We start from the raw sequence: 27,436 nt of genomic DNA on the forward strand, positions 1-27,436 counted from the left end.
GCAAAGAAGAGTAAGCCAGCGATGCACAGCGATGTGAAAGACACATTGCCAGTTTTAGCAACCCTTCATGGGAGTTGTTGCAGCCAGGTGTGGTACAAACTTTAATTATAGAGGTCATTGCTTTTTCAAATATGACCAGATTGGTTTGTATAGCATTATTTCTTTAATACACAATAATTATTTGCTAAGTGCTTCTTGAACTTACTCAAGCTTTTAAATTTAAATATGTTTGGTCATCTGAAACATTTAAGCATGACAAGAAAAGGCCTTATAGCATCCCAACAGTCACACTACCTAACCTAAAACTTTGAAATATGAATTGCTTGCACAAAAATGCCACTCACAATATGGCAGCAACATTGACGTACAGCTAGAAAGCCCATGCAGCCTATATTCTTCTTGGTCTATGCATCGATTTACAATTGGATGATCGGTAACTGCTGTACTGGCAACAACAAAATAGAATTAAAATGAACTTTTTAAAGTTACTCCAATTTTTTAAATGGACGAAAACCTCATTTGGATTTTCGCATCTGTACTGATGAATTGAATGGCTTGGGCAAGTTTTTCTTCACAAGTCCATTTATTCTATTTACAATATGTAAACAGTAACAAGACAAAGCTCAACACAAACATGCTCACAGGAAATATATGGCCGAAAAAGCAATTTATATTTATGTCTACTCAGTTGGACACATTTTTGATTGGATTTACATCAGCCTTGGGTAACTGCCTACACAAAGACTTCACTAAGCGCTGACATTCATGTGAAGAAATTTAATTTCAAATAACTTTTCTTAAACACATAGAAATGTGATTCCCATAAACATACTATAAAAACATGTAACACTATAAATATTGTTCGAGTTTTTTCTTACAAAAACTGTACAGTTTAAATTTTTTAGTCTTTTTAATAAATCTGATTTTTTAATTTTTATTTTAAATGTGTGGCTGTACAACACAGAACTACAATACAAAACTGATTTGAAACCAAAACGCCACCGCTGACATGAAGCAGACATGATGGACTGAAATGTTTTGTTTAAACCTGCACTGCTCGACATGAAGCAAGTGTGGTTTAAACCAAAGAAAAGAACTTCTCAGTCAAAATATCTGTGATGGCACCATAATTATTGTGCATCAATGTTGAAGGCTGTTTCAAATGTTTTGTCTCACAATATGGAGAACAATCAACAAAATAAAAACAGCAGCAAAGTCCTGTAGAGCAGCATTGGATAGAGAAAATGAAGAGGATATCCTTTGGGATGATACAATCGGAGCAATAACACAAAACCGCATTATGAAGACATTTTACATCTCGAGACAAGACTACTTTCACATGGTTAACTGACTTAAACACAGATGTGGAAACTGAGAATGAGAAGTGAAACAAAAACAGTCCAGTGAGCAGATATACAAATGGGAATGGAAAGAGAAAGAAAGAAAGAAAGAAAGAAAGAAAGAAAAAAAGTGATTTGTCATCAAGGTGCAGGGCTTGAAGCACCATCTTAGAGGCCACCTGTCTCACATTCACTCCACAGAGGTGTCTGTAGTGTATCAGTTAGGTCACAGTTACGCCAGAACTGTCCTTGCTTTTGTCAGTGTATGTGGGAGAGTTGCTTTTGTCCGATATTGAGCCTGTTGCTGAGGGAACGGACTGCACAGCAGGAGAGTGGCCTGATGGTTTGACCGACGGCTCTGAGCTGGACTCCCCCTCTGGCTCCTGCTGAGATGCTGTGGCTGGGAGAGAGCAAAATACAACAGAGAAGGCACACTTAACATGTCTGACAGTGACTGTTATTAACTTATACCAATACACACAAAAGAGCTTATACAAAAGTAATCATACCGTTTGAAAGGTTACAACCAAAAACTTCAATGTATTAAATTTTATGAGAAAAGTGTTGCAAGTGCATGTATTAACCCCCTTCCTCAGATACCTCCAAATATAATACGTTGCAACCAACTGGTTTTAAAAGTCACCTGATCTGTTTTGTGAAGACCTCAGGGGTCTGTTTTAGAACATAAGTGAAAAAACAGAATCACAGAGACGAGGGAACACAGCAGACAGGTAAGGGATAAGGTTGTGGAGAAGTATAACGAATGGTTGGGTTAAAAAATAACATCCCACGCTTTGAACATCTCACAGAGCTTAACAACAAGTCCTTCATTCTAAAATAGTTAAGGTATGAGAATTGCAAACCTGCAGAGTCACTGCCTTCCATCAAACTGACTGGCCAGGAAAGGAGCGCATTAATCAGAGAAGCAGCTAAGATGGCCATGGCCATTTTGAAAGAGTTGTTGAGATCCACAGATTAGGTGGAAGAACCCGTTAGTGGGACAGTCAGTTGTGCAATCCATCAATCTGTTCTTTATGGAAGAATTGCAAAAAGAAAGCCGGAAGACCTGTTTGCAACTTGCCACAAGCTATGTAGGGAACACAGCAAACATGTGGGAGAAGGTTCTCTGGTTAGATCAGACCAAAACAGAACCCTTTGGCCTACATACATGACAAGAAATGCTATGCGTGATGGAAAACTAGCACCTGAACAAGCCATGCCTGTGAAAATGGTGGTGACAGCATCACGCTGAGAGGATACTTTTCATCAGCACATAAAATAGATTAAAGTGTGTGGTTGTAATGTGAAAAAATTTGAAATTGTTCAAAGGATAGGAATACTTTTGCAAGGCATTATCCAGTTAAAATCTCCGGTAGTGGATTAGACTACCTTTTATTTAATTATTTTGGGTCTTATGCCCACGCACTGAAATTTGCACATTATTTTTTTTAACCAGTTTACATTGTTCAAAGGCTGCAGTAGCAACAGATGCCAAATGTATCCAAAATTGTGTTTTTACCTGACTGTGTGCAGGACTTCATGTGCTCAGGCCAGTGTGCTTGCTGGCATGGGTAATCACAGTAACTGGTATTCCAGCAGCAGTAGAAGATGGCCTCCTTCCTGCAGTTGGCGCACCACTGCTTCTTTTTTGTCTCATCCACCGCCTGCTGCTTTTCCAACTCCATCTGCTTTTTCACCTCAGCCACCAAACGTTCCCTTTCCTGCTCCAGACTCTGCCTCATCTCTGCCATTGTCAGCTCTGTATTCGAGTGTGAAGTTCAATACGAATGCATCGATGAATAAAACCATGATTTATGTTTTAGACAGCTAAAGCTAATCACATAAAATTCATACAGTCCTGGAAGCTGGAAACCTACCCAGATTGTGCTTCATCTCTGATAACTCCTGTTGATGAAGCCACTGGAGTTTTTCAATCTCAATCCTCAGCCGTCGAATCTGTAACAAAAAAATAAATAAAAACGAGTATAATCACCAAAAAGGTTAAAAGAAAGTACTACCTGTTTAAATAAGTGTAATTAAAATAATCTTTCGGTCTTTGGATCTTTTCAAAGTGTATAGGTAAAATAACCTTTATTTTAGAAAAGGACAGAAATAGCAATATAAAAAATGTTACATCCTGTAATTGACTGGGGTTTAGAATTACATTTGGCAGAAATACCTTAGTAGTAGTTTAAGTAGTTTATTTCTAATTTATATTATCCAGCTCCCACATTAAGAGAAGTTTGGCTTTCCCTTCTTTACTACATTGCTTCACTTATTTGAATAAATTTACTGGTTTTCCTTCATACTGTGGTCACACCACATCCATTGCATGACTCAGATTCAGGTAGGCTTTGGTTATCTGATTAAAAATAAAACTCTTTCAAGTTTTACTCTAGAAATACTTTCATATAGAGAGGAGTTCCTCAGTCGACTGGGTGTCGGATAGATGCTCTTGTCTGGTGAATGAAAAACAGCCCATAACCATTTCTCCTTCATTGTCATGCTTAACAGTGTGAGATGTTTGGGCAAAAAATATTTTTTAACTTTGAATAATACTAATAAAAATAAAAGACATCTCCATTTTAAAGCAATATCCTTTAGACACAAGCCTTACAGTTTGGTAAAACACAACTCTAAGCTGTGCTGCCAAGCTAGACTTAAAAGGATAACTTGCTAACTTTCTCAGAGCATTGCACACACTGTGATAACCGCTCCATATGTGAATGTTTCAAGTTAGAAGGACCAACGTCTACAATGAAAAACAAGGTTGGAAAACAGCCTTATAAGAGTTCTACATATTAAGTACGTGCACAAACTGCTCGTTATTTGCTGAAGTCTTCACTTGTTTGCACTGCATTACCTGAATGCTCCTGCAGAGCAAACTGACCTCAGCCATAAGTTAAGCAGAGCACATTTTGTCCACTAAACCTTATTTTGGAGTCTTTAGCCATAACCTGATTTTGTTTGTGTCACTAGTCGTGTTTTACAGACAGGAAGGGGACAGAGAGAAAAGGGGAAGACATGCAACAGCTGCGTCAAGGGCTAGCCTCTGTATCCTCTGCACATATTCTACCCACTGCCATACACTTAAAACATTGTGGCGGCTCATTTGTTACTATAAGTTTCTTAATATGACTTCTCAAGAGGCAACAATCTGAATAGGAGGGATTACCTCTGCAATTGTGTTTCCTGATGTACTTTTAGAAAGATCATTGTAGATTTCAGTCATTGTCCCCTTTATTGTGTCCATTATCTGCAAAGTGGAGAAAAACTATAAAATATACATTTTAAATACTTGAAAAAGCATATTCCGACAACCGAGCAGTAATTTTATGTAGGATTCAGTATTACCCCTTTTGGTTTTATTGTCTTATTTTTATGTTACATAATGCACATGTTTGTTTCTAACCTGACTTACTTTGTTTGTGTATTTGGCTATATCTGCTGCTACATCTGCCGAGACTGTAGGGATCTGCAAGTCTGCTGACACCAAAGATGAGGCAGCAGGTGTGACCTGTCCTGTTGTTGATGTGGACACACTCTGTGCTGGGTCTTTTTGTTGCACTGCAGTTGACAGATGGTGAAATGTTATGAGAAGTTAAACATCTTCAAATGCTTATTTTAATTTTTACGATGCACCATCTTAGTGGTGTTTTTTTATTTACCTTTAGCTGCTTGTCTGGTCTGATAGCGAGTGCTGGAGGAGTTCTGCTGTGACTGCAGCTGCTGGCTGCGTGTCTGCGCCTGACTCTGACCCGGCGTCTGGGCAGCCGATTGCTCATCCTGCTGCTGCCTTTGAACCTTTTGCAAGTGCCATTTCTGTGATGATGTCTGAAACTTAGTGGGACTCCACACAACTGCCCGCTGCACAGCCTGAGCCGTCTCTTTAGGCAGTAGCGGACGCTGTTTTTTTACAGTTGTGGGTGTTGTGGATGTCGTGGAGCCAGGAGGAGGAGCACTTGTAGATCCACTGGTGGTTGTAGAGGCACTCGGCTGACCAGATGCTGCATTGGAAACAAGGTTGAGTGCTGCTGTGATAGCAGGTTGCAAGGAGTCTTTCGGGTTGGAAGCGGCATCTCGTGTCGGTGTACCTGATGCAGCAGATGCAGGCAGCTTACCTAAACAAAAAGCAAGAAAAAAAAAAAAATCAGGACTGGTTATTAAGCCAGGATTTTGACTTTATCATTTTAAACCTTAAAAGATGTGAAAAAGAATCACAATTGAAGCCACTTTGTAGAATTTTAGTTTTTGGGGGGCTGTTGAGAGATGGCAGAAAAAAAAGATAAATTTGAAAGAAATTTGAAAGAGAAACAAACAAAAAAACAAAAAAAGAAAAACTTACGTTAATGCTAAACATTTCCAGTTCAAAATAACAGACCCAAATTTTAGGGATTCTTCTAATATTTTATATGCAAATACAAATATTTAACGATAATTTACAATGCAGTCAGGTAACATTCGTGGAAGATAATTACACTTGGTCCTTAATCACAGCGTTTGCGTCTTCTTCCATGTTTTCAGCAAGTTTCACTACGTTAAGTATAAGACTCTTTAAGACCATTCTGATTTGAACATAAGGTAATTTATTTTAAAAAATTCAGTCAGGTCTTAATACCTTAATTAATATCTTTGTCAAATGAAATTGGAGTTTCTTGCGCTGGCATGAGACCCAAGTACCTGTACATCAAGCTTACCTAATTTCAATGCATTCCTTCAGCGTATACTTTCATTCAAGCCAGTTACTGTTGACAGATTTCTGCCCACAGTTAAAGACCCCGTTTTAAGCCATTTAAAAAATTTTATTTTAACATAACTAAGGAGCTGGTAGACAAAAAATAAAACCTTTTGGGTTCAAATTGCTTAAACATAGACTGAGACAGCTTCAGAAGCCAAATTCTTTTGCTGGTCTGCAGCAGAGAATGAATGTCTGAGAAATTGCTTTCAACAGGCCTTATTGCCTCCGTCCACTATGCGGTTTGTAGTTTTGTAACAGTGTAATAACCAAATTCCTCAAGCAAGTCATGAAATGAATAAATGTTGCCAGCAGATTTCTCAAAAACAAAAAATAAGATGGAAGCCGCAATAAATACAGAACATGTAAATTTGGTGGATAACAAAATGTAATTTAGGACGTAGTATAGAAATGTAAGACTTTAAGACTTTACTAAAACCCTGGTCTTTAATATAAGATTAAATTTATTTTTGAAAATCTAAGGAACTAATTGGGAGTAAAATAGAAATGTTATTCAAATATTAGGGCTGTGGCTAAAAGGGTTGTCATAAAAACTGTAAATGGTTTGCATTTTAATAAATGTTTTAAACTAAATCAGCCATGTTAAGGAAAACTAGGAATAACATCATGCTTTATAGAAGGGGTAACATAAAACAAATTACAATTTCACAAATTGAGATTTTTTACTTTAAGAAAACATAATAAAGTAAAAGTATGCAATAAAGCCTGAAAATATGTATGTTTTTTCATACTCTTCATTCTTTACCTGGAAAAACCTAAAGCTATTACCATACATTTTAAGACCGCGTAAAAACGCTGTTTTTTGTACAGCAGTCCAAAAAACACCGACCAATTGTGGTCTCTTGAAAACATCAGAGAATCTGAACATGACATCTACAAGTCCAACTGCATTTATTCTACCGCAGATGTTTATTCCAGTATATTTTCAATCAATGCATTCCAGTGTCACTGTGAATGCAATATGAAAACAAGAACAGATGAACAGATTTTGGCGTGCAGCAGAGCATACATGGCATGTCCTAAAGGGTATCTTATGTTAGGCTTACTTTTCCTAGTAGATATCTTAAAACATATGCAAACAGAATATGACCATAAAGTGGACATCAAAGCCTCACCTTCCGCCTTTGCAGCATTGGACTCTTTGACAGTTTTGGCAGCGGAGGAGCTCGGCTCTCTTCTCTGCCTTTTTGAGTCCCGTCCTCCATGTTCGTCCCCCAGATCAATGACAAGCTCTCTCTCAGAATCAGAGTCCTGTTCAGCTGATGGAGCAGCTGTTTTGGCCTCCTCGGACGGTTTAGGCTTTTCAGTGACGGGTTGAGACTGAGGTGTCCTGGGCCTGTCCTGCAGATCCCTGTCTGGGCCGTTGCAGCCCAGTTTGTCTTTGAGCAAAGGCTCTGGGCCGGTGGCTTTATCCCCCGTCGGTGTAACCCCCTCCTTACCCTCTCCCTCTGCGTTCGCTTTTGACCTTTTTCTCTCTGCTTTATCCTTTTCATCCTGTATTGAGTTCTTTGACCGGTGTTCTTCATCACTGAGATATTCGCTGTCGCTGGAGTCAGATTTCTCCGAGTCCTCAGAGTCACTGTGGTCCACATCTTTATACACATCTTCAGAAATCTCATTAATACCTGTGTGGGCAAAGGTAAAATTTACATTTTTATAGTAAAACAAATAAAATGGACAACATTTGCCTAATTTGGCATTTATGATTAACTGACTCTGAATTTTTCCTGCATTGTATTGTAATTGGACTCTATACGGTTATGTGGTATGCAGTCAATCTGTTTCTCTTGTAAAGTAGCTTGAGATGACAGTTTTACATGAGCCCAATATACAGAAGAATAGTGTCAGGCTATTCATAACTGCTGTACAAAGCTGATAAAATATTCTACAGTGGCAAATTTGTATTTAGACAACATAAAATAATGTATATTTTAGTTATCAAATTCAAATCAAGGTTTCAAACTGCTACAAAATATAACTGTATATTTACCAAGCTGCGCCTTGCAGCTCTCAATGGTCTTGTCCAGACTCCTGATGGGCTTCTTTGGAATAGTGACAGTAGCTGGGGTTGCTTGTTGTTGCTGCTGCTGTTGCTGCACAGTCTCACTTAGCTCCTTCAGGTCCATTTCAGCCTTTACTCGATCTGATTTAAACAGAAATTACAGGACAACAATGATTGTATGTCCACTGGTAGACATGTGATATATGCCACCTTCTAAGCGCATTCAACTTTTCACATTTTGTCATATAGCAATCAAAAAATTGTATGTATTCCAATAGGATTTGATGTGATAGACCAACACAAAGGAATGCATAATTGTAGCAAAGTAAGGGATACATTGGTTTTTAAGATTTTTTCATAAATAAAATCTACAAAGTGATGCCTGCATTTACAATTAGCCTCTTAGAGTTAATAGCTAATAAAACCACTTTTTTCCTGCAGTTACAGCTGCAGGTCTTTTGAGGGTATGCCTCTACCAGCTTTGCACATTCAGACTGAAATTTCTGCCCATTCGTCTTTCCAAAATAGCTCAATGGGCAAATTTTGGTTAAATATTGGGATAAAATCAGATGTAAATATGTCATTCTATCCAACTTCTCAATTTCTCAACAAGCTGAATATGTTATTGGCGCATAAAGTGTTAATTCCTGGCCCATGTGATGAGCAGTCAGGGGAGGCAGTATGGAGAGCTGTTTCATTCAAAATTAAATAAATAAATACTGCTATTGATAAATTATTAATAAATATTCCATGAAATAAATAAATATCCCGATTAAATAAAGCAAAACAATTATGTTAAAATAATTTTTTATCTTGTTTTATTTAATTCATTTCAAGATTTATTTAATTTCCTTAAAGATTTATTTATTTCATAATGCAGTTTTATTTTGTGACTTTTTAACCCCGTTTTTAATTTTAAGCTCTTTTTATTTCATCTTCTTATATTCTAATGAGGGGGCGGAGTTTTATCCGCCGTGGCCCGCTTTTACGGCCGGTCTGGCACCTTCTGACTTCCTCGCAGAATCCCCTGGCTCCGTCCGGCAGGCTGTCTTCTGGCAAGGAGCGGCATGCTTCTTCCGGCCACAGCCACGAATTGAGCTCGGCCCTGCTGTCACAGCCCCGCCCCATAGATAAAACTCCGCCCCCTCATTTGAATATAAGAACATGAAATAAAAAGAGCTTAAAATGAAAAACGGGGTTAAAAAGTAAAAGTCATTGAAATACGTAAAGTAGCTTTACAAAATAAAAGTGTCACAAAATAAAACTGTATTATGGAATAAATAAATAAATAAATCTTTAAGTAAATTAAATAAATCTTGAAATGAATTAAATAAAATAAGATGAAAATTTCTTTTAACAATTATTTTTGTTTTATTTCATGTGGATATTTAGTTATTTCATGGAATATTTATTAATAATTTATCAATAGCAGTATTTGTTTTATTTAATTTTGAATGAAACGGCTCTCCATAAGGCAGGTGAGACAGTTTTATAATGAGAAGTAAATTGCTAGCAATAATAGGAGAAAATAAATGTTTCCACTTGACTGCTCAATAAATTAGTTTTTTGTGGGATTTCAACATTTTTACGATCAAAATCACTGAATTTACGTATTTCGTATTCAAATACATGGGAAAAAAGCAATGTGAGGCAGTGAATAGCTTTGCCTCACCACCGATGATGCTGTGTCACACACTGTCTGAAGCCCATGCAGTTGCCGCATGGCCATTGTTGTCTCTCTTTATATCGCCAATATACACATGTACTAAACATGCTAACGTTCCACTGTCTATCTAATATATTTAATGAATGTGTGAAATGTTTAATATTTCGCACTGATAGGGGGCAGTGTTGAGCCCCATAGGCACAGATGGCTAACAGCACGTCGCTACACGTGCAGAGATCAGGGGTGTTTTCACCGACCGGTGCTGACAAGATCTGTAATTGTACAATCATTTAACTTTGATCCAACAAAACGGAAGATTACTTCTCAACACTGGAAAAGGGGTTTTCTAAACTGAATTTTCAGTCAAAACAGGAGGTTTTAGTGAGAGGAAGATCAACTCTGGAGCTGAAAGATCTGCTTCAAACAGAAGGATAACCTGCTCTTTTTAACCAGAGTTGTACACCCAAAAACAGTGTGGAGTACATGAAATTGACTTGGCATTGAATGGGCAGTACAGACTGAATATTTGGGTCCAAAATGTGAAGGTGAGTGAGAACCAGGAGATTTTAAAAGACTTGATTAATCTTGCTTCCATGGACTTCATATTTATTCATATCCTTTGTTTTTCTTATATTGTTGAATAGTATGAAATTGATTAAAGCATAATTAAAAGTTTCAATTGTGGTGAAAATTGAAATATAAGCTTCTATTTTGGGTTTATATATTTCTGCATCCAACTTCAGAGGTGTCATGAACACATCAACGGAATATATTAGTCAACAAATATTGCATTCCACAAAGTATTTTCTGATACCAATATTGTACGCACTGACAAGATTTTTTGCATTTAGGAAAAAAAAAAATTACATTTTGGTCTCGTCTCCAGAGCACGTTCTAACACGTATGTGCTGTGTTGTCTGCATGGTTTGTGGCAAACTGTTTACAAGACTTCATGTGCTGGTCTTTCAAAAATGTATTTCTTCTCAACACTCTACAGTAAAAGCCAGGATGGGGCAAAAGTCCTGTCAACAGATTGTTCCCCCTGAGCTGTGGATCTCTAACCCCAAACATGCTGCAGGTCTCTTGATTGCTTCTCCGATTAAAATTCTCGCTGCCCAGCTTAGGTCCATGTCTTTGTAGGATTCAATTTTCAGATAATTGAACGAACAGTGCTCTGTGAGACGCTGAAAGCCTGGGATATTGATTGATAACCTGTTATTGCTTTAAACCTCTCCACAACTTTAATCCCGACCTGTCTGATTTGATCTTTGGTCTTCAAGATGCTGTTTGATCACTTACGTTCTCCAACAAACATTTGTAGCCTTCACAGAACAGCTCTTTGTATGCTGACAATTACATACAGGTTCACTAATTAGGTGATAAGTAATATGACTTCTCAATGCAATTGGTTTCACTGGATTTCATTTAGAGGTTTTAGAGAAAAAAGGCACTGAATACAAATGGCCGCCAATTTAGATTTATATTTTCTAAAACCAAAAATAGTACAAACCATCTATCCTTTTCCTTCTACTATATACATTTTTTGCAGTTATTAAAATCTCATTAAAATACATTGAGGTTTGTATTTGTAATGTGGTGAAAAGCTACATTTTTGCAGGGTAGTATACCTCATAAACATTAGTTTAAACTGACCAAGGTTGAGGTTGAGAATGCCTCCTGTCCCTGCAGTTCTCTCCTGCTTAGGAACCAGTGCCGAGCTTATGGGCTTTGGACTGCTGCTCACACTGGCAGCTGGACCAGCCTTCCCTGACACAGGAGATGCTGTAATTAGAAGATTTGAAAAAAATGTTTTTCCAAATATTTCAAAGCAGTAACCTCATTGCCATGGCGGTCAAAACAAAAACGAACTTAAACTGTATTTTATACCAGTGCAGTCCATTGATTCCTCTCCAGTGCTGTAGTGTAAGGCAGGGTTCCTGCTCATCTTCTCAGCTTCTTGCTCCCCATCAGACCCTGTGTGAACCGAGGAGTTGGTGCTCATTGGAGACCGAGGCATTTCTGTCATTGAGGCCCGACGACTCATCCCACTGGGTGTGGAACTCTTGCTGAGGATCATCTTGGGAGAAGAAGTCATGTCAAAGTTAAAGCGGAGCTTGTCTGGCTTCTCCGTTTTCACCATCACAGCACTGGGGTTGTTGGGATCCACTAGCATCTGTAGCTGGTTGTTGGGTGTGTAGGGAGTGCGGAAGGGTGCGTAGTTAAAGATGCCAAATTTCTTGCGGATATTTTCCACATAGACCTCCATCTCTTGCATGGCGCTGTTGAAAATACTCTTTGTTTTCTTTACAGAGAAAGGAATCTCTTTGGACATTAAGTAGCAGTTGTTGATGGGAACCCAGGCACTGCATGGAAGATGGCAAAATGCATATTAAATCATAACACAGAAAAACCAGGAGCTTAAATCAGCTTCAGTACAACAGGAGTATTTTCTCTTTAGTGTCCAAAGTGTAACTTACCGGTCATGTTGCCCGAAGAAGCGTGCATCTACTTGCCCATCCTTCTCTCGTAGTGCTTTTGCTGGCCAAAAAGGAAAACCCTTCAGTTTAGCCCAAACCAGAGGGTGAGGCTGACTCTATTGAAAACAAGTGAAAATTAATTCAATCTAGTTTTTCAAATACATACATTCTCAATAAATATGGTTTTTAAGATAAAATAAAAACCTACACATGGCTCACAAAACCAGTTGTCCCTTTTTTGGCATGAAGATAGGTAGCACTCTGGACACACCTCAATCTCATTCATCTAAAAATGGATTTTAAATAATGATATTAATGACGCATTATTTAGTCTCCTTTAAAACATAAAATGTTGCTATTACCAATTTAGGAAAATGCCCTTACCTCATGTTCACAGATCTTGACAATGACTTTTGCAGTTGCCGTTAATTTATGATTTCCTGGAACAAATAAAATAAGTTATCATATTATTCTTTGGGAGTTTGCACAACGGAAGGAGTATTTATATCTGACAAAGTGGCAAACCTCCATTGTAGATGATGCAGTTGTGTAAGATCCATTTTATATCAGCAAGAAAAGCCTCAGTGCAGCCATACATTTTCTTTTTGACATTCTATCAAAAAGTTAAAAATATATACATTCAAGGTCAATAAAATATTTCTGTGAAAAATCACCCCAATTCACATCGCATGCTATATTTTTATGGTCTTATGTTTTGTATGTTTCATTTTTAATTCTGTCCCTGTGTGTGCTTTTAATTCCTCCTTGCTGACCCTGGTTTTGGGTAATTATAAAATGGTAGTACCTTTTCTATAGTACTTAGGTCCATGGGGTGGAAGATGTACTCTGCGTAATCCGGATGCTGTTCCAGAGACACAGGCTTCTGAAAAGGCTCCGTCTGCTCATTAAACACAAGCAGGGAACAAACAACTGTTAAAGCCTAAATTTTTAAAGACTAACCTCCTGCATCTGTAGCACCCTTCACCATTAAAGGCAGCCATGTTAAAGATGTGGGTAAAAGGTTTTTAAATAAATTCACCTTTTATTGCAGTAGCATAATCTCACATTGAAAATGCAGCAGCAAGACTTTGGAGATTTGGTTTAAACCTCTTTCATCTACCCCCTCATTTGTGGCTAAAGACACATACGTCTTTGTACAACCTTGTTTTTCCCAGTTTCTGCTGTTTTAAGCATTCTAATTGCTGCTCTGACAGAATACCATTGAATTTAGATAGGAATGGCTGCAAGAAAAGATCTTGTCTTACGAAGATCACAGACATCAAATTGAATGTTTTGTCTTTCCCATTTTAAAGAGTGCAAGAGAAATTTACCTCTGTGCAATATCAAGTGATGGATTATTAAATACAGGTTTTTAGACGACCTGACCAACGTACAAATGTTCGGATTTAAAAACTGGTCCAGATACATTTTACAGGAATTTCACATATTTTTCCAAAAAAAATAAAACTTTAGCTTTAATTTAAGGTTTTCCTCCCTACTGAACGAGTCTACTCCGACAAAAGATGGGATGTTTCTAGATCTTTTGGTGTGGGAGGATGCTACTGCATTAGGGGAAAAAACAACATTTGGTGATTTTTAGGCATATCTTTACCAGGGGTGCTGGTAACCAGAGGGTGCTGTTTTTGCAGGACTTTTCTATATTAACTCAGTATCTGTGTTATGCATATAATGAGTAAAACTGCACCCTTACCCCAGGCTGTTTGATTTTTTGGAGTGCAAATTTCAGCAAGTAGGAGAGCTGGTCTATTGTTAGCATTGTCATTGCTTTGCTCTGGGTTTCAATGCACTCAGCAACTGTTATTTTCTGAAAGAAGATAAAAATAATGACAGGAATTATTGTATCATAACAATAAAAAAGCAAAGTTAAACTTTGTAAAGTTCATTTCACAGGCCATCTTAGATGTAAATCTTAAAAGAAACTAAGATTTTTTTTTTTTTTTTTAGTTATGCTTGGAAGACTTGTTACTAAACAAATTCAGAAGCTGCACAAACTGAGCTGCAAATGCACAGAACGTATTTTGACTAGTAGCATTATTGTCTCCCATTCCCAAAGGTTATGAAAGCTGTAGTAGTAGTAGTTTAGATTAATGTAAAACAGATTCATTTCAAATAATTCAAAAATTGTAAACGCAAATCATCAAATAAACAGGAGAGTTTTTTTTGACAGACTACTCACATTACAGCATTGTTGTTGGGTAAATGTACGTGTTATAGCCATAATGTTAATCAAATAAAGAGTATTTCTCAATTGATTTGTCATCTTGGATTTTTTTGAGCAGGTATCCTAGTTTCGGGCAGGACAACCTTCTAAAGTGAAGGATCCAAATGAAAACATCTACAAACTTTGCTATCACTGCAATTACATTTAGGTTTCAGGCTAGGCCCAGCTCAATGTTCTTCCTCATCTTTTTCTACCACACATTTTCCTTCCACTCAGTTTTTCATCCCAGTGTTTGGCTGCAGCACTTTGAACAGCCAGCTTCTTTAGCAATGGCCTTTTGTAGCTCCCCCACTATAGTCTTTTCCATGAACATGTAGGCCATCATCATTAGCTGTAAGCTATGACCATCAAAATAAACATACCTGAAAAATATCTGTGCAAAATTAATTATATAGGTTTTACTTGAATTATTTAAATAAATCACCTTTTGGACATTCATTTATTGAGATGCACCTGTGTTTATACTGTATGATTGTCAGTGACTGCCCATGCTCATCAGATTTTGTTACTTTGTGCATTTTCTGTAATGACAGGATGATATACCGTGTTGGGTCATTTGTCTACATGTTTAGGCCTCCATGCAGGCTAAAGGAGGTCATTACACTGATTTATGTCTTCACTGGGACATCCCATTTTGTCATCTAAGCCATGCTGAATCTAACAAGCATTTGTCTATGCCCACAGCAACACACAAACACACGTCTTCAGCGTGATACCTCACACTCTGGACAGAACCAGTCGCCCTCGGGCTCGGCTGGTAGTTTGAGGCACTTGGCGTGGTACACCCTGGGGCAGAGCTCACAGCAGAGCACCTGACCCTCGCGGTGGCACAGCCAGCAGTAGAAGTCATTCCTGCCGTCCTGCGGTACAACATCAACAGGGTCTGTGGTGAGTGCTGGCTGCTTCATATAGTAAAAGGGACCATGTCTTAGCTCTGACTGAAATGCAGGCAAGAGAAACAGGGGGCAGGTTTCAAAAAACACGCAGGAATACATAAAAGGTGCAGTGCAACAGAAACATGGTAATATTAAAAGGTGAGACAAGCAGGGTAAGCAGCACAGGGGACAATGAAAGCAACAAAACCTACACAATGGTGCTTTTTGCAAACTGGTAAAGTCCCTTAAATTTATTTTACTAAATGATGGTTTAGAATGTGGGCCGAAGGCTGGCGATTGCAATGCATGATTTTATCTTACGCTACGTTCACGCTGCAGGTCTGGATGCTCAAATCCGATTATTTTGCTGAAACACGATTTTTTTTTGGACTACTAAGCAATTGAGATCGTCATCTGACTTCAGTCTGAACTGTTCACAACTCCAAAGCAACCCACATGCGCAGAAGGAGAACGTAGCCATCACACAGCAGCACGCCGTTTACAGAAGTAATAACAGAGGTCAACGTCTCTTTTATTGCGTTGTTGAACAATGGGAGTCTACAATACAGGTCCTTCTCAAAATATTAGCATATTGTGATAAAGTTCATTATTTTCCATAATGTCATGATGAAAATTTAACATTCATATATTTTAGATTTATTGCACACTAACTGAAATATTTCAGGTCTTTTATTGTCTTAATACGGATGATTTTGGCATACAGCTCATGAAAACCCAAAATTCCTATCACACAAAATTAGCATATCATTAAAAGGGTCTCTAAACGAGCTATGAACCTAATCATCTGAATCAACGAGTTAACTCTAAACACCTGCGAAAGATTCCTGAGGCCTTTAAAACTCCCAGCCTGGTTCATCACTCAAAACCCCAATCATGGGTAAGACTGCCGACCTGACTGCTGTCCAGAAGGCCACTATTGACACCCTCAAGCAAGAGGGTAAGACACAGAAAGACATTTCTGAACGAATAGGCTGTTCCCAGAGTGCTGTATCAAGGCACCTCAGTGGGAAGTCTGTGGGAAGGAAAAAGTGTGGCAGAAAACGCTGCACAACGAGAAGAGGTGACCGGACCCTGAGGAAGATTGTGGAGAAGGGCCGATTCCAGACCTTGGGGGACCTGCGGAAGCAGTGGACTGAGTCTGGAGTAGAAACATCCAGAGCCACCGTGCACAGGCGTGTGCAGGAAATGGGCTACAGGTGCCGCATTCCCCAGACCTGGGCTACAGAGAAGCAGCACTGGACTGTTGCTCAGTGGTCCAAAGTACTTTTTTCGGATGAAAGCAAATTCTGCATGTCATTCAGAAATCAAGTTGCCAGAGTCTGGAGGAAGACTGGGGAGAAGGAAATGCCAAAATGCCAGAAGTCCAGTGTCAAGTACCCACAGTCATTGATGGTCTGGGGTGCCGTGTCAGCTGCTGGTGTTGGTCCACTGTGTTTTATCAAGGGCAGGGTCAATGCAGCTAGCTATCAGGAGATTTTGGAGCACTTCATGCTTCCATCTGCTGAAAAGCTTTATGGAGATGAAGATTTCATTTTTCAGCACGACCTGGCACCTGCTCACAGTGCCAAAACCACTGGTAGATGGTTTACTGACCATGGTATCACTGTGCTCAATTGGCCTGCCAACTCTCCTGACCTGAACCCCATAGAGAATCTGTGGGATATTGTGAAGAGAACGTTGAGAGACTCAAGACCCAACACTCTGGATGAGCTAAAGGCCGCTATCGAAGCATCCTGGGCCTCCATAAGACCTCAGCAGTGCCACAGGCTGATTGCCTCCATGCCACGCCGCACTGAAGCAGTCATTTCTGCAAAAGGATTCCCGACCAAGTATTGAGTGCATAACTGTACATGATTATTTGAAGGTTGACGTTTTTTGTATTAAAAACACTTTTCTTTTATTGGTCGGATGAAATATGCTAATTTTGTGAAATAGGAATTTTGGGTTTTCATGAGCTGTATGCCACAATCATCCATATTAAGACAATAAAAGACCTGAAATATTTCAGTTAGTGTGCAATTAATCTAAAATATATGAATGTTAAATTTTCATCATTACATTATGGAAAATAATGAACTTTATCACAATATGCTAATATTTTGAGAAGGACCTGTATTATGACCACATCATAACAAAACAAAGAAAGGTAAGAAAAAAGGTGAGCAAAACTCTTAGCAACGGCCTATTGTGGAGTAGTGCTGCTTCTGCAGAGCAGTCTGTGTGGATACGTAGTCGAAGCCAGGACAATGACGTAAAAGTTGGATGAAATGCAACATGACCGCTCTAACTATCGGATACATATCCGATTTAGCACCACATAGTGGCCCAATTTGGATTTTTTGGAGGTGAAAAGATCGTAATTGGACTGTTCTGACTGCCATGAAAAGGTCGGATATGGGTCACATTTCCCTGCAGTGTGAACGCAGCCATTCTGATGCTTATCCTTTTAAAAGATATTGTTTCATTGTTGAAATTAATTTAAACTTACATAAATGTTTTGTTTGTACTCGTGGTGAAGACAAGAGGTCAAATTTACCATACAAAGTCAAAGCATAAACTATATTGCCAAAAGTATTCAATAATACATCCAAATCATTGAATGCATCAGTTCCAGATACACAGGTGTATAAAATCCCAAACCTTGGCATGCAGACTGCTTATACAAACATTTGTGAAAGAACGGGTCGCTCTCAGGAGCTTGGTGAATACCAACGAGGTACAAAAACAGGATACCATCTGTGCAATAGGTCCAGTTGTGAAATTCCCACGCAATTTAATATTCCATAGTTAACCTTTAGTGGTATTATGGCAAAGTGGAAGAGATCGGGGACGATAGCAACTCAGCCACGAAGTGGTAGAACACCTTAAATGACAGAGTGGGGTCAGCAGAATGGTGAGGCTTTCAGGGCGTGGAGGTAAAACTTTCTGCAGAGTTAATAGCTGCAGACCTCCAACCTTCACGTGGCCTTCAGATTAGCTCAAGAACAGTGTGTAGAGAGCTTCATGAAATTGGGTTCCCTGGCCAAGCAGTTGCATCCTAACCTTACATAACCAAGTGGGCCAACATCATATTAAACCCTATGGAATAAAAAAATTTAAATGAGATCTCATTCAACTTAATATTTTTGAATACTTTTGGCAGTATAGTGAATTTAATGAGTCATTAAAAAACTAAATATTCTCCTCATGTCATGGTACCAGCCCAAATAGAACAAAATAGAGGAATTTTTATTATCACAAGTGATGAATGTAAACAACAGGTATCAAAACAAACGAAGAGTGTCTGAAATGTGTTTGAGTTTAACATGCATTTATCTTAAAACTCAATATCCACACGTATATTTTTATCCATTGGTCAACAGTTTACTTTATTTTCTCCCTGTTCTGCTCATTGAGTCTGTTTAGGTAAAATGTTTCTATTGAGGTGCTTTCAAGCCAAACTGCTGTGGAGACTATGGCTAATCAGGGACCGGACAACTTCAGGGATTAATTCCAGCTTGCATACATTATGCAATTATTAACACTAAAGCAAGGACAGAGGAGCCTGACTGCATTACTGTCAGGAACCTATTCACCTCTCTGGCCATTACGTCTGTGCCTTACATCACTCTAAAATGTTTGGTTAGTACAGGGCAGCTCAAAAAGGTCCAAATGGCTAAATTTTACATTAACATGTTAAATACAAGTTTATAATACTTGAATATATTAGCCAACAGTTACTGCACCCCAAACAGTCCTTTGTGATATAAATATGGCACACCCCAATATTCCAATGATGATATTCGTGATATATTGTGCAACCTAGTCAGCACACTGCACAACTATAAGTGAATTAGAGATAATTTGGTTTTAAATGAGATTATGTGTGTTGTTTTTGCTCAGAGAGAAAATTATATGCATAGTTACAAACCCTGACCCAGTAATACTTTTAGTAGTTTTAAATGTTACACAAAACCATCAGTTCACACAACGCTGACTCATACAGTCACCTCCAAATTAATGAAGAGCAGTGCGTGTTTGAAAGGGGCTTGTGACCATCTATTAAAATCGTACAGAAGCAGCCTATCAGGCCATGCCTGAGTTTGCAACGAGCATCCAGGAGCCTCACCTGGTCTTTGTTGTTACAGTTCACGGCCCCTGGCTTTTTCTTTTTCTTAAGGGGGCTGGGGGAGGTGTCTGAGGGGGAGTGTCCATTGGAGGAATGGGTGGGACTTGACACCTTTCGCTTCTGTGGTGCTGCTGATCGTTCTGCTGAACCTGGTGCATCAGGGGCTGAGATGAAAAGGCTTGTGTCATTCAAATTACACCATTAAAGCTAGACCTGAACACTGTTAATTACAAACTAATAGATCATCAACCCCTGTGAAATAGTATTGGCGCTCTTTTGTCTGTAGATTTCAGTCAAATGTTTCAGACAAAACAAATTTTAACATCAGACAGAAATAGCCTGGGTAAAATACAAAAAGCAGGCAACATAGCTATAAAAAACAACCCGGCCCTATATGAATTAACTGAAATAAATCACATTTTTAGGTTTAGTTTCACTTGCCACACTCAGGCCTGCCTGAACTGTAGAACCAAGAAAAACAGTTAAACAAAACCGGTATGACAACACGTAGCAGGCTAAAAGTTTTCATAAAGCACCACACTATGTCCTGCACTAAACCATTCCAAGAAACAAACTCATTGACATCTATCAGTAAAAGGGTTATAACCCCATATGTAAGTATTAGGGACTCCAGCAAACATCCACAAATTGAAGAAAACCTGCCAAGGAGTGACTGGCATACCAAAACTACCCCAGAAGCACAGCAATGATTCATCCAGAAGGTCACAAAAGAGCTCAGAACAATATTAAAACCATTGCATGCCTTACTTTCCTTAGTTAAGGTTGGCGTTTATGATTAAACAATGTGAATGAGACTGGGCAAAACCACTGCTGGTGTTTGCTAAAATGTAAAAAATGTAAGGTTTCAGAGTGGCCTAGTCAAAGTCCAACCAAATCTAACTAATATGCTAATGCAAGACCTTAAACAGGCTCATGCTTGAAAATCCCCCAATATACTCATCCTACTGAATTAAGAAAATTCTGCAGTGGGATAAAGAGTGGGATAAAATTATTCCGCAGTCTCACTGCCAGTTATAACAATTGCTTGATGGGAGTCTCAATGTTTAGAGAGCAGTTACTATTTCACATAGGGCCAGTGAAACTATATAAAAAAATAAACTGCATTTTGTATTTCAGTTGACGATTTTCACATTTAAGTACAACGAAAAAATACATTTTAGAAAATATATCTTTTTCACAACACTGTAAATGAAATGTTCAATTTAGTAAATAAAATTAAACCATAAAAGACTTAATCTAAAGTAACAGGACACTGTACTGATGCCTAACTGAAAAAACACATAGTCATAACAGATTACTGTTGCAGCCCTAATGCCTATCAGGATGCATTAAGCTCTCAAAATCCAATAAAACATCCTTGTGTTCTCTGACACTGTCATGTTCGACTTCTGATAGGACATGCACGGCCTTAAGAGACTTACCTTTCGATCGCAGAGAAGCGTCCATCCCCTCTACCACATCCGGCTCTTTCTTTATCTCCTCCTCAGCCAGACTGCACAGCAACGAACACGAGCACACAGGAACACAGGAAGAGGGGCAAACACAGAGTCAGAGGGGGTGTTCAGAAACCACGTCAGCGTTATCTGTAAACAAGTGGAACACCACCTAAGGCACTGGGTCCCAGAGGACCTGTCAACAGGGACTCTACCAGTTTCCGTTTTTTTTTTTTTTTTTTTTATCTCATTTGACTTAAACGCATCTTTAACTTTTAATCTGCCATTCAAACACTTTCCATATTTTTAGCTGCATTCAAGATGCAAAATGTTCCTTAGACTCCAACAGAGAGACCAGTAGCAATCACCATGGCAACACTCATCCTCATCAAGCACAAATGGATGTTCACAACAACACATAGGACCATTTAGCTAGCATTTCCATGGATCCACGCTCATCAGATGTCGCAGACATAACATTTTTGCTTGAATATGCCGCGGTGCGTTTTGTTTATGACAAACGGTGAACAGATCTATAGTAACAAGAAATCCAATGGGAGCTGGCCCATGACACTGAAGAGGACAGCCTCACGTGGTGATTAACAGTATATGTTTCTACCACCTTCCCTTCAGTAACAACAGCAAACCCTCTGAGGATCTTGGCCTTTTCTTGGAGACCGCCGAGTTCATCTAAATATTCTTGGACAAAATCTTTACCAAAAACCTGCTTAGGTTCAAACCATAGAGATTCCCTTCCACAAATCCTGCCCCATGCAAAATATAATCCTTTTCTCTTTGTGCATAAAGATAGGCTCCAGCAGCAACTCGTTTCCTGTGTGGCTACAAAACGGAGAATAAAAAGAGGGTCTGGCAATAAATGAGGGTCTTTGGTTCTCCTTTTGTCCAAGCAACACAGGGCCTTGTTCCAAGGATGTACCCTTTATTCAAAAGACCAGCGAAGGAAACCCTCCAGAGCACCCTTGACAGGTCACACACTTGATCAGTTTATACCTTTGGCTGCTGCAGCTCTGGTTTCCAGCTAAATGATAGGATTTCAATCTGCAACTCAAAGGCCCACAGTTGTGTTATGGTTTTATTTTCTCTTTGAAAACTAGAACAATGATCTTTATGCCTCCACATTTCATCTTTACAGAGAAACTTCAGATAAAGTTGATTAAATTGCAGCCAACCTGTGGGGGCATGTGATGTGGATAAAATTCAAGCCCAAAAGCCTGAGTGTGAAAAAATGAGCCAAACAATAGGAGTTGATAGAATCACTTAAACCCACAAATAATGCAATAATAGCTATTTAAATCCATTTGTTGTTGTTCTTGTACAACCCAAAGACCTAAACAAAATGACCATTACTCAAACCTTTCTAAATGTAGGCTGATGCTTTCTTAGACTTCCTATGAGGCAATTAGAGACAGCTTTTAAAACTGAAATATAAAAACAAAATCATTAAACAGAGTTTCTTAAGATATATGACACATGGGGATCTTGTTTCAGCTTGCCAGCTTTCTCACAAGCACACACAGACACACACCCCTTTAGGGCCTTCCTGTTCCGGACTAAGTGAACAAACGAGGCCCACATGAAAATAAGAGACGTTAGCCGAGTCTCCACCAAAGCCCTGAAAAAGAGAGAACGTTCGCCATTCTTCAGCAGAGCTGCACAACAACCACCTCATTTTCAAAACCTACTTAGTATCACTGTCAAGAAAATGCTGCAGCCACAAAAAAAGACAAGATGAGATGTAGTAAAAAAGGTATCCAAAGGGCTTTTTCAGATCAGGAAATAAGATCCATCAAGCAGGAATACTTAGGCAAATAAATCCCCAGCAGAGAGTCAGATAAATTCCAGAGAGATCAGATTTAAAAAAAAAGACATTTCCCTTCTGCAAGTACTGTAGTACCTGATGGACAAAAAGGAACAACACTGAGTCACTGCCTTCAGATTCCACTCCTGTGAAAGACAAGCAGGGTTCTCTCGTCACAGAAAATGGAGGCCACAGCTTGCTACCCCCCCCTCTCGCTCCCCCATCCCCCACTCAAAGGCTGAGACTCGGGCACAGGCACATACATCCATGCAGCAGGACCGGCGAGAGATCTGTGTAGATTACAGTCCAACATTTTTAGGAAAAACAAACAAAAAAAAAAAGACGGTACTGTCAGGACAAACCTTCCTGAACCAATCACAGAAACAAGAGGGAAAAGCACAGCGAGGAGACACAGGAAAATCCTGCAGAATGAGAAGCACCGGTCTGGATTTTTTTCCCCTCTTCCTGTATGTCTTCGATCATCGCCCTCCTCTCCTCTGAGAACACCACTGTCATGGAATAATTAGATGTCATCATCAAGAAGGAGAACCCCCGACTGTAAAACCACGGATCCTGACAAACCTGTTTCCATGTGTGTCATAAAATGTTTGTTAAATTCATAAATATCTCACAAATGGCCATTTTAAAATGCAGGAACGAGCCATCATGTGCGAACCAATACATTGGACTGAAACTCCTAATAAAAGCAACTGATAATGGTTCCAATGGCTAAAAAAAAGAGGAATAAATAAACTTACAAAGCAGAATGCAATATAAAACCGAACAGAGACCATTTTTCTAATACAACACAACTCACAAGACTGGCAAATATGGAAGAGATGAACTTTTCTAACCTAAAAGTCACTAAATAACTAGTCACACATTACACAGCTACATTTAATAAAACTCCGCCTTTAACTGCATTAAATGACCATTGCATCACAACCACTAGACATTCCCTGCTATTATAAACAGTAAATCCTGAAGAAGAGAAAAATTTTAGACCTGGATTTTTCTATAAAGCTGTACATGGTGAATCAAAGATGGCTGTGGAATTTTCCAGAAGGCCCTTGCTCTCCCTGCCATGCTCCCTCCGATTGTCAATCTTTAACCTCAGCTCTTCCTGCTATTGGCTGGAGGCCCAACAGGCTGAAACTCAATTGGTCGACCGCGCAGTGCCGTACAGATCAGTGTGCAAGCTCCCCTCTTCCTCTTTAAAAAGCCTTTTTTGCTGCAATGCAGAGATTTTCCTCCTGCGTTAGACGGTTTAGTTTTCCCTTTCAGTTTAGCTTATTCCCCATCTTGATTATGACAGCATGAAACCCAATTTTGGGATTTTATAAAGGACTTACTGGAGATTAGATTTTTGTGCATACACGACTCTGCTTTATGGCTCTGCTATTCAACATCTGTCACCCTGTTGCCTCAGAAGGAGGCCCAGATTGGTTCCCAGCACCACTGCCGACTTATCTCTTCCTCACATGCTTACAATACCTAAGGATAATCAACCTAGTAAAAGTTAAACTTTTGGTTTTGGTTTTACAGAGCGAATTAGTCGCAGCATCCCCCCTCCCAAAAAGCCTTGTGATGTTACCATTTTCAGGTTTTATGTAGATCAAAAATGCCTCGTGTCAGCCCACAAGAGAAAGAGATCCTTCTTTGTTTCCCCCCACACAGCTGAGACTGCTATAATGGTGTTACATGATGTAACATGGTGTTAAGTGTATGTTCTGATATATACATCATGACACAATTGAAGCATTTGCTTACATTTTGTGCATCCTGTATTAGATTTCTAAAATAAAATCTTATAAAAACATTTTGAAATGTTTCTGTCTGAATATAAAATAAACCTGTCTTACCTTGGTCTGGCTTGCTACAATAAATCTTGAGTTGAAGGCAAACCTTGCTGCCTATTTCTGTTTTGTGTGTTCCAAACAAAAAAAAATAAAATAAAATAAAAAATACAAAGCAGCAAAAGAGGACGACGAAAACAACCCCATCAAACATCCAATCATTGAAATACCTCCTAAATCCTTTTTAGATGTTTAAATATTACATAATACAAAGATCCTCTTAAATCTTGTGTTGTTTCTTTTTCCTGGTGTCTGATTTGTAAAAAGCAGGGCAAAGTTCTTTCAACATGAGCTCTCTGAACACAAAATGGCCACTGTGTGTGTGTCTGAGAGTGGAGGAAGCAGTTTCACAGTACAGTTGAAGAAGTCAGGGGCGGAAACCTCAAGGCCCATGACTCCAATAAGTATTGTCTAGTGTTTTTTTGGCTCTAAAGATTAGACTGGGAGAAAAATGGGTTTGAAGCTGTAGTCATTCTTTGAGCAGTGTAAAGATTAGAAACTCATGTGTCAACAAACAAAGTCGTGGAGATTTCAGTTTCAGAATATTTTAAACGGTTCTAAGTTATGCCCTAATCTACCTTCACTCATTTCAAGCACATATGTTGCTGTTTGCTGTTCCTCCCTGGAACAGCAAACAGCATAATACCCCCAACCTCCTGCCCTCTAATGCCCATCCCCCATTGGTTCTCTGCCAGGCTATACAACAGAAGACTGCAGCAGCAAGAAGATGAGGGTGCAACTTTTAGATCAATCCGCCTTTTGCCTTATAAACAGGAAAAAGGATTTGCCATGGTGTGCTCTGCCTCCTGTATGGCAGCCTGGGTGTCTGGGGCACACATGTGACCCTGACAAACAGAGAGAGAGCAAGGTGAGAGTCATTACCCAACCCCCCAACCCTAAAAAACCCTTGTAGAAGGCGCAGAGGCCTGACGAGGCCTCCAATCCAGCCCTGCTCCTCCTCCTCTTCCTCCTGCACACTAAACTGACTTTAAAGGTGTGCACATTCATCATGAGAAACCCACAAGTCAGCACGACAACAAGAAAGGAAGCCATGTTGATATCAGAAGGATCTGAGATAAAAAAGACAGAGCTTACCTCTGTGGATGCATGGCTGCCTGACACAGTGTTATGTCAACACTTATAAAACATGGAGGACACTCTCAGCCCTCAGCCGGGGAAGGCTCCGCTCTTCAGGCAAGGCGATCAGGCCCCGCAGATGTTAGCCAGATCCTGACTGGTTGCCTCCCTCGCAGGCGAGATACAAGGCCGCGCCTGATTGGCCGAAATGTTTCCTGAGTAATTATCTTTGTTCAGTGCAGGCAGGGGCAGCTCTGTGAGAGTCAGAAACAGGGGAAGAAAAATGAGCACAGTGCTTGATCTAAATCCACACAAATATATGATTAAGATGAGTATTTTTGACATACAAACCCTTTGTGATAGTGTTCTGAAGCTTCCAGGAGGAGAATCTGGTGGCAGCTCTCTCAGTGGAGGGTTAAAAGAGTGAAATTGTCAGCCCTGTGGAGTGTTAGGAGCAGGACACCATGGCTTCCCTGCACAAGCCTCCATTTTTTATGTGGAGAGGGCCTTTGTTTAAACCCCTCCCTCCCACTCTGCTTCCTCTAGACTCAGAGGAAAAAAAAGAAGCTTCTGCTCTGCACCTATTAAAAATGCAAGAAACTATAATTAAGCATAAAATGATAAATTATCTACACTAATTTACACAACAGCTTGTTATGAAAGAAATCAAATAAGCTAACATGACATTTAAACACAACACAGTATAGTTGTCGATGTCATAACCTTGGCATCTAAGAAGGTCACCCAGTGGTAAACACAAAAATGCATAGAGCCAATGTTTAGTAAAATATATTATTACAAGCACACTAAACTAAAATCCTAACCAGGAGCAGTGTTTTCTGTAACTTAGTTTTGTTGCCTTTTTGGGACTTTTGGACATTTCCACATGGTTGTAATGTATGATAAATGAGCACACAGAGAAGACTAATAGACTACGGTTGCACATAACTCTGCCATTAAATGGGGCTGTGATCTAGCACATGTAAATACAAATAAATATAGATAAAAATCTTATGCTAGACTAAATACACATTTTGTGGCCATTTCATGCCCGTTTAGGCATTGGAGCAACTACATGTGCCTCTCAATAAATCAGAATATTATTGAAAAGTTAACGTGTTGTAGTAATTCAGTTCAAAACTGTTACACACAATTATATATTTTAAACAATGAATTCTTTAACATTTGGAAATTACAGGTAATTAAAAGCCAAGATTAAGTTTCTCAGAACGATACTTGAGACCATCCATCCTTCCATTGTCTACACCCATTTATCCTTTCTGAGTCATGGGGCAGCTGGTGCCTTTCTCCAGCCGTCATTGGGTGAGATGTGGGGTACACTCTGGATAGATCACCAATCCATCACAAGCCACCCTGTATTCACTCCCAAGGGCAATTTAGTGAGACGAATTTACATGCATGCATGTTTTAAAACTGAGGGAGGAACCCGAAGTAACTGGAGAGAACACATGCATGCATGAGGAAAACATGTAAACTTCATGCAAATGGACCCCAGGCCAGGATTCTAACCCAAGACCTTTCTGCAACACAGTGGTGCTAACAACTGTTCTACCGAGCAGCCCTACATAAAACCAATTAAAAAAAGGTTTTTATTATAGAAATGTTAGCCTACTGAAAAGTATGTCCATGTGCTTACTGTAAAGTATTAATATTTGTCGGGGCTCCTTTGGCATAAATTACTGCAACACAGCAGTGGGGCATAAATTACACTACAGTTATTTC

The 27,436-nt window shown here is 39.2% G+C and overlaps 1 protein-coding gene across 8 annotated transcripts; it reads right to left on the reverse strand.

Annotated features, from left to right (window-relative positions):
* Window positions 1–564: 564 nt before the first annotated feature.
* On the reverse strand, window positions 565–26,259 carry LOC124870730 (protein kinase C-binding protein 1-like). Of its 8 annotated transcripts, none has more exons than XM_047369585.1 (21): window positions 26,045–26,259; window positions 25,712–25,947; window positions 20,930–21,000; window positions 19,488–19,651; window positions 15,200–15,343; window positions 13,953–14,066; window positions 13,047–13,139; window positions 12,767–12,854; window positions 12,626–12,681; window positions 12,450–12,527; window positions 12,242–12,357; window positions 11,652–12,127; window positions 11,418–11,546; window positions 8,087–8,239; window positions 7,212–7,721; window positions 5,009–5,461; window positions 4,762–4,907; window positions 4,516–4,596; window positions 3,218–3,296; window positions 2,860–3,099; window positions 565–1,740 (listed from the first exon to the last, which is right to left on the reverse strand). In XM_047369585.1, exons 2-21 carry the CDS (start codon window positions 25,723–25,725, stop codon window positions 1,562–1,564), a joined length of 3,384 nt encoding a protein of 1,127 aa, XP_047225541.1. In that variant the 5' UTR covers window positions 25,726–25,947; window positions 26,045–26,259; the 3' UTR covers window positions 565–1,561. The 8 variants fall into 8 exon arrangements, with proteins under 8 accessions (XP_047225541.1, XP_047225499.1, XP_047225500.1 ...); XM_047369543.1 differs by having other exon boundaries at window positions 15,200–15,421; XM_047369544.1 differs by having other exon boundaries at window positions 15,200–15,421; window positions 26,041–26,259.
* Window positions 26,260–27,436: the final 1,177 nt, after the last annotated feature.

This window comes from Girardinichthys multiradiatus, chromosome 1 (genome assembly GCF_021462225.1).
Source record: "Girardinichthys multiradiatus isolate DD_20200921_A chromosome 1, DD_fGirMul_XY1, whole genome shotgun sequence".
Taxonomy (NCBI): domain Eukaryota; kingdom Metazoa; phylum Chordata; class Actinopteri; order Cyprinodontiformes; family Goodeidae; genus Girardinichthys; species Girardinichthys multiradiatus.

Bases quoted from the DNA above. Each gene is read 5' to 3' on its own strand.
- LOC124870730 (XM_047369542.1), bottom strand. From the start codon at position 23,791: ATGTACAGCTTTATAGAAAAATCCAG. The intron at 15,422-19,487 runs GTGAGGCTCCTG...CCTGCATTTCAG, and splicing joins ACTGTAACAACAAAGACCAG to TCAGAGCTAAGACATGGTCC. The intron at 5,462-7,211 runs GTGAGGCTTTGA...CTTTTTGTTTAG, and splicing joins CAATGCTGCAAAGGCGGAAG to GTAAGCTGCCTGCATCTGCT.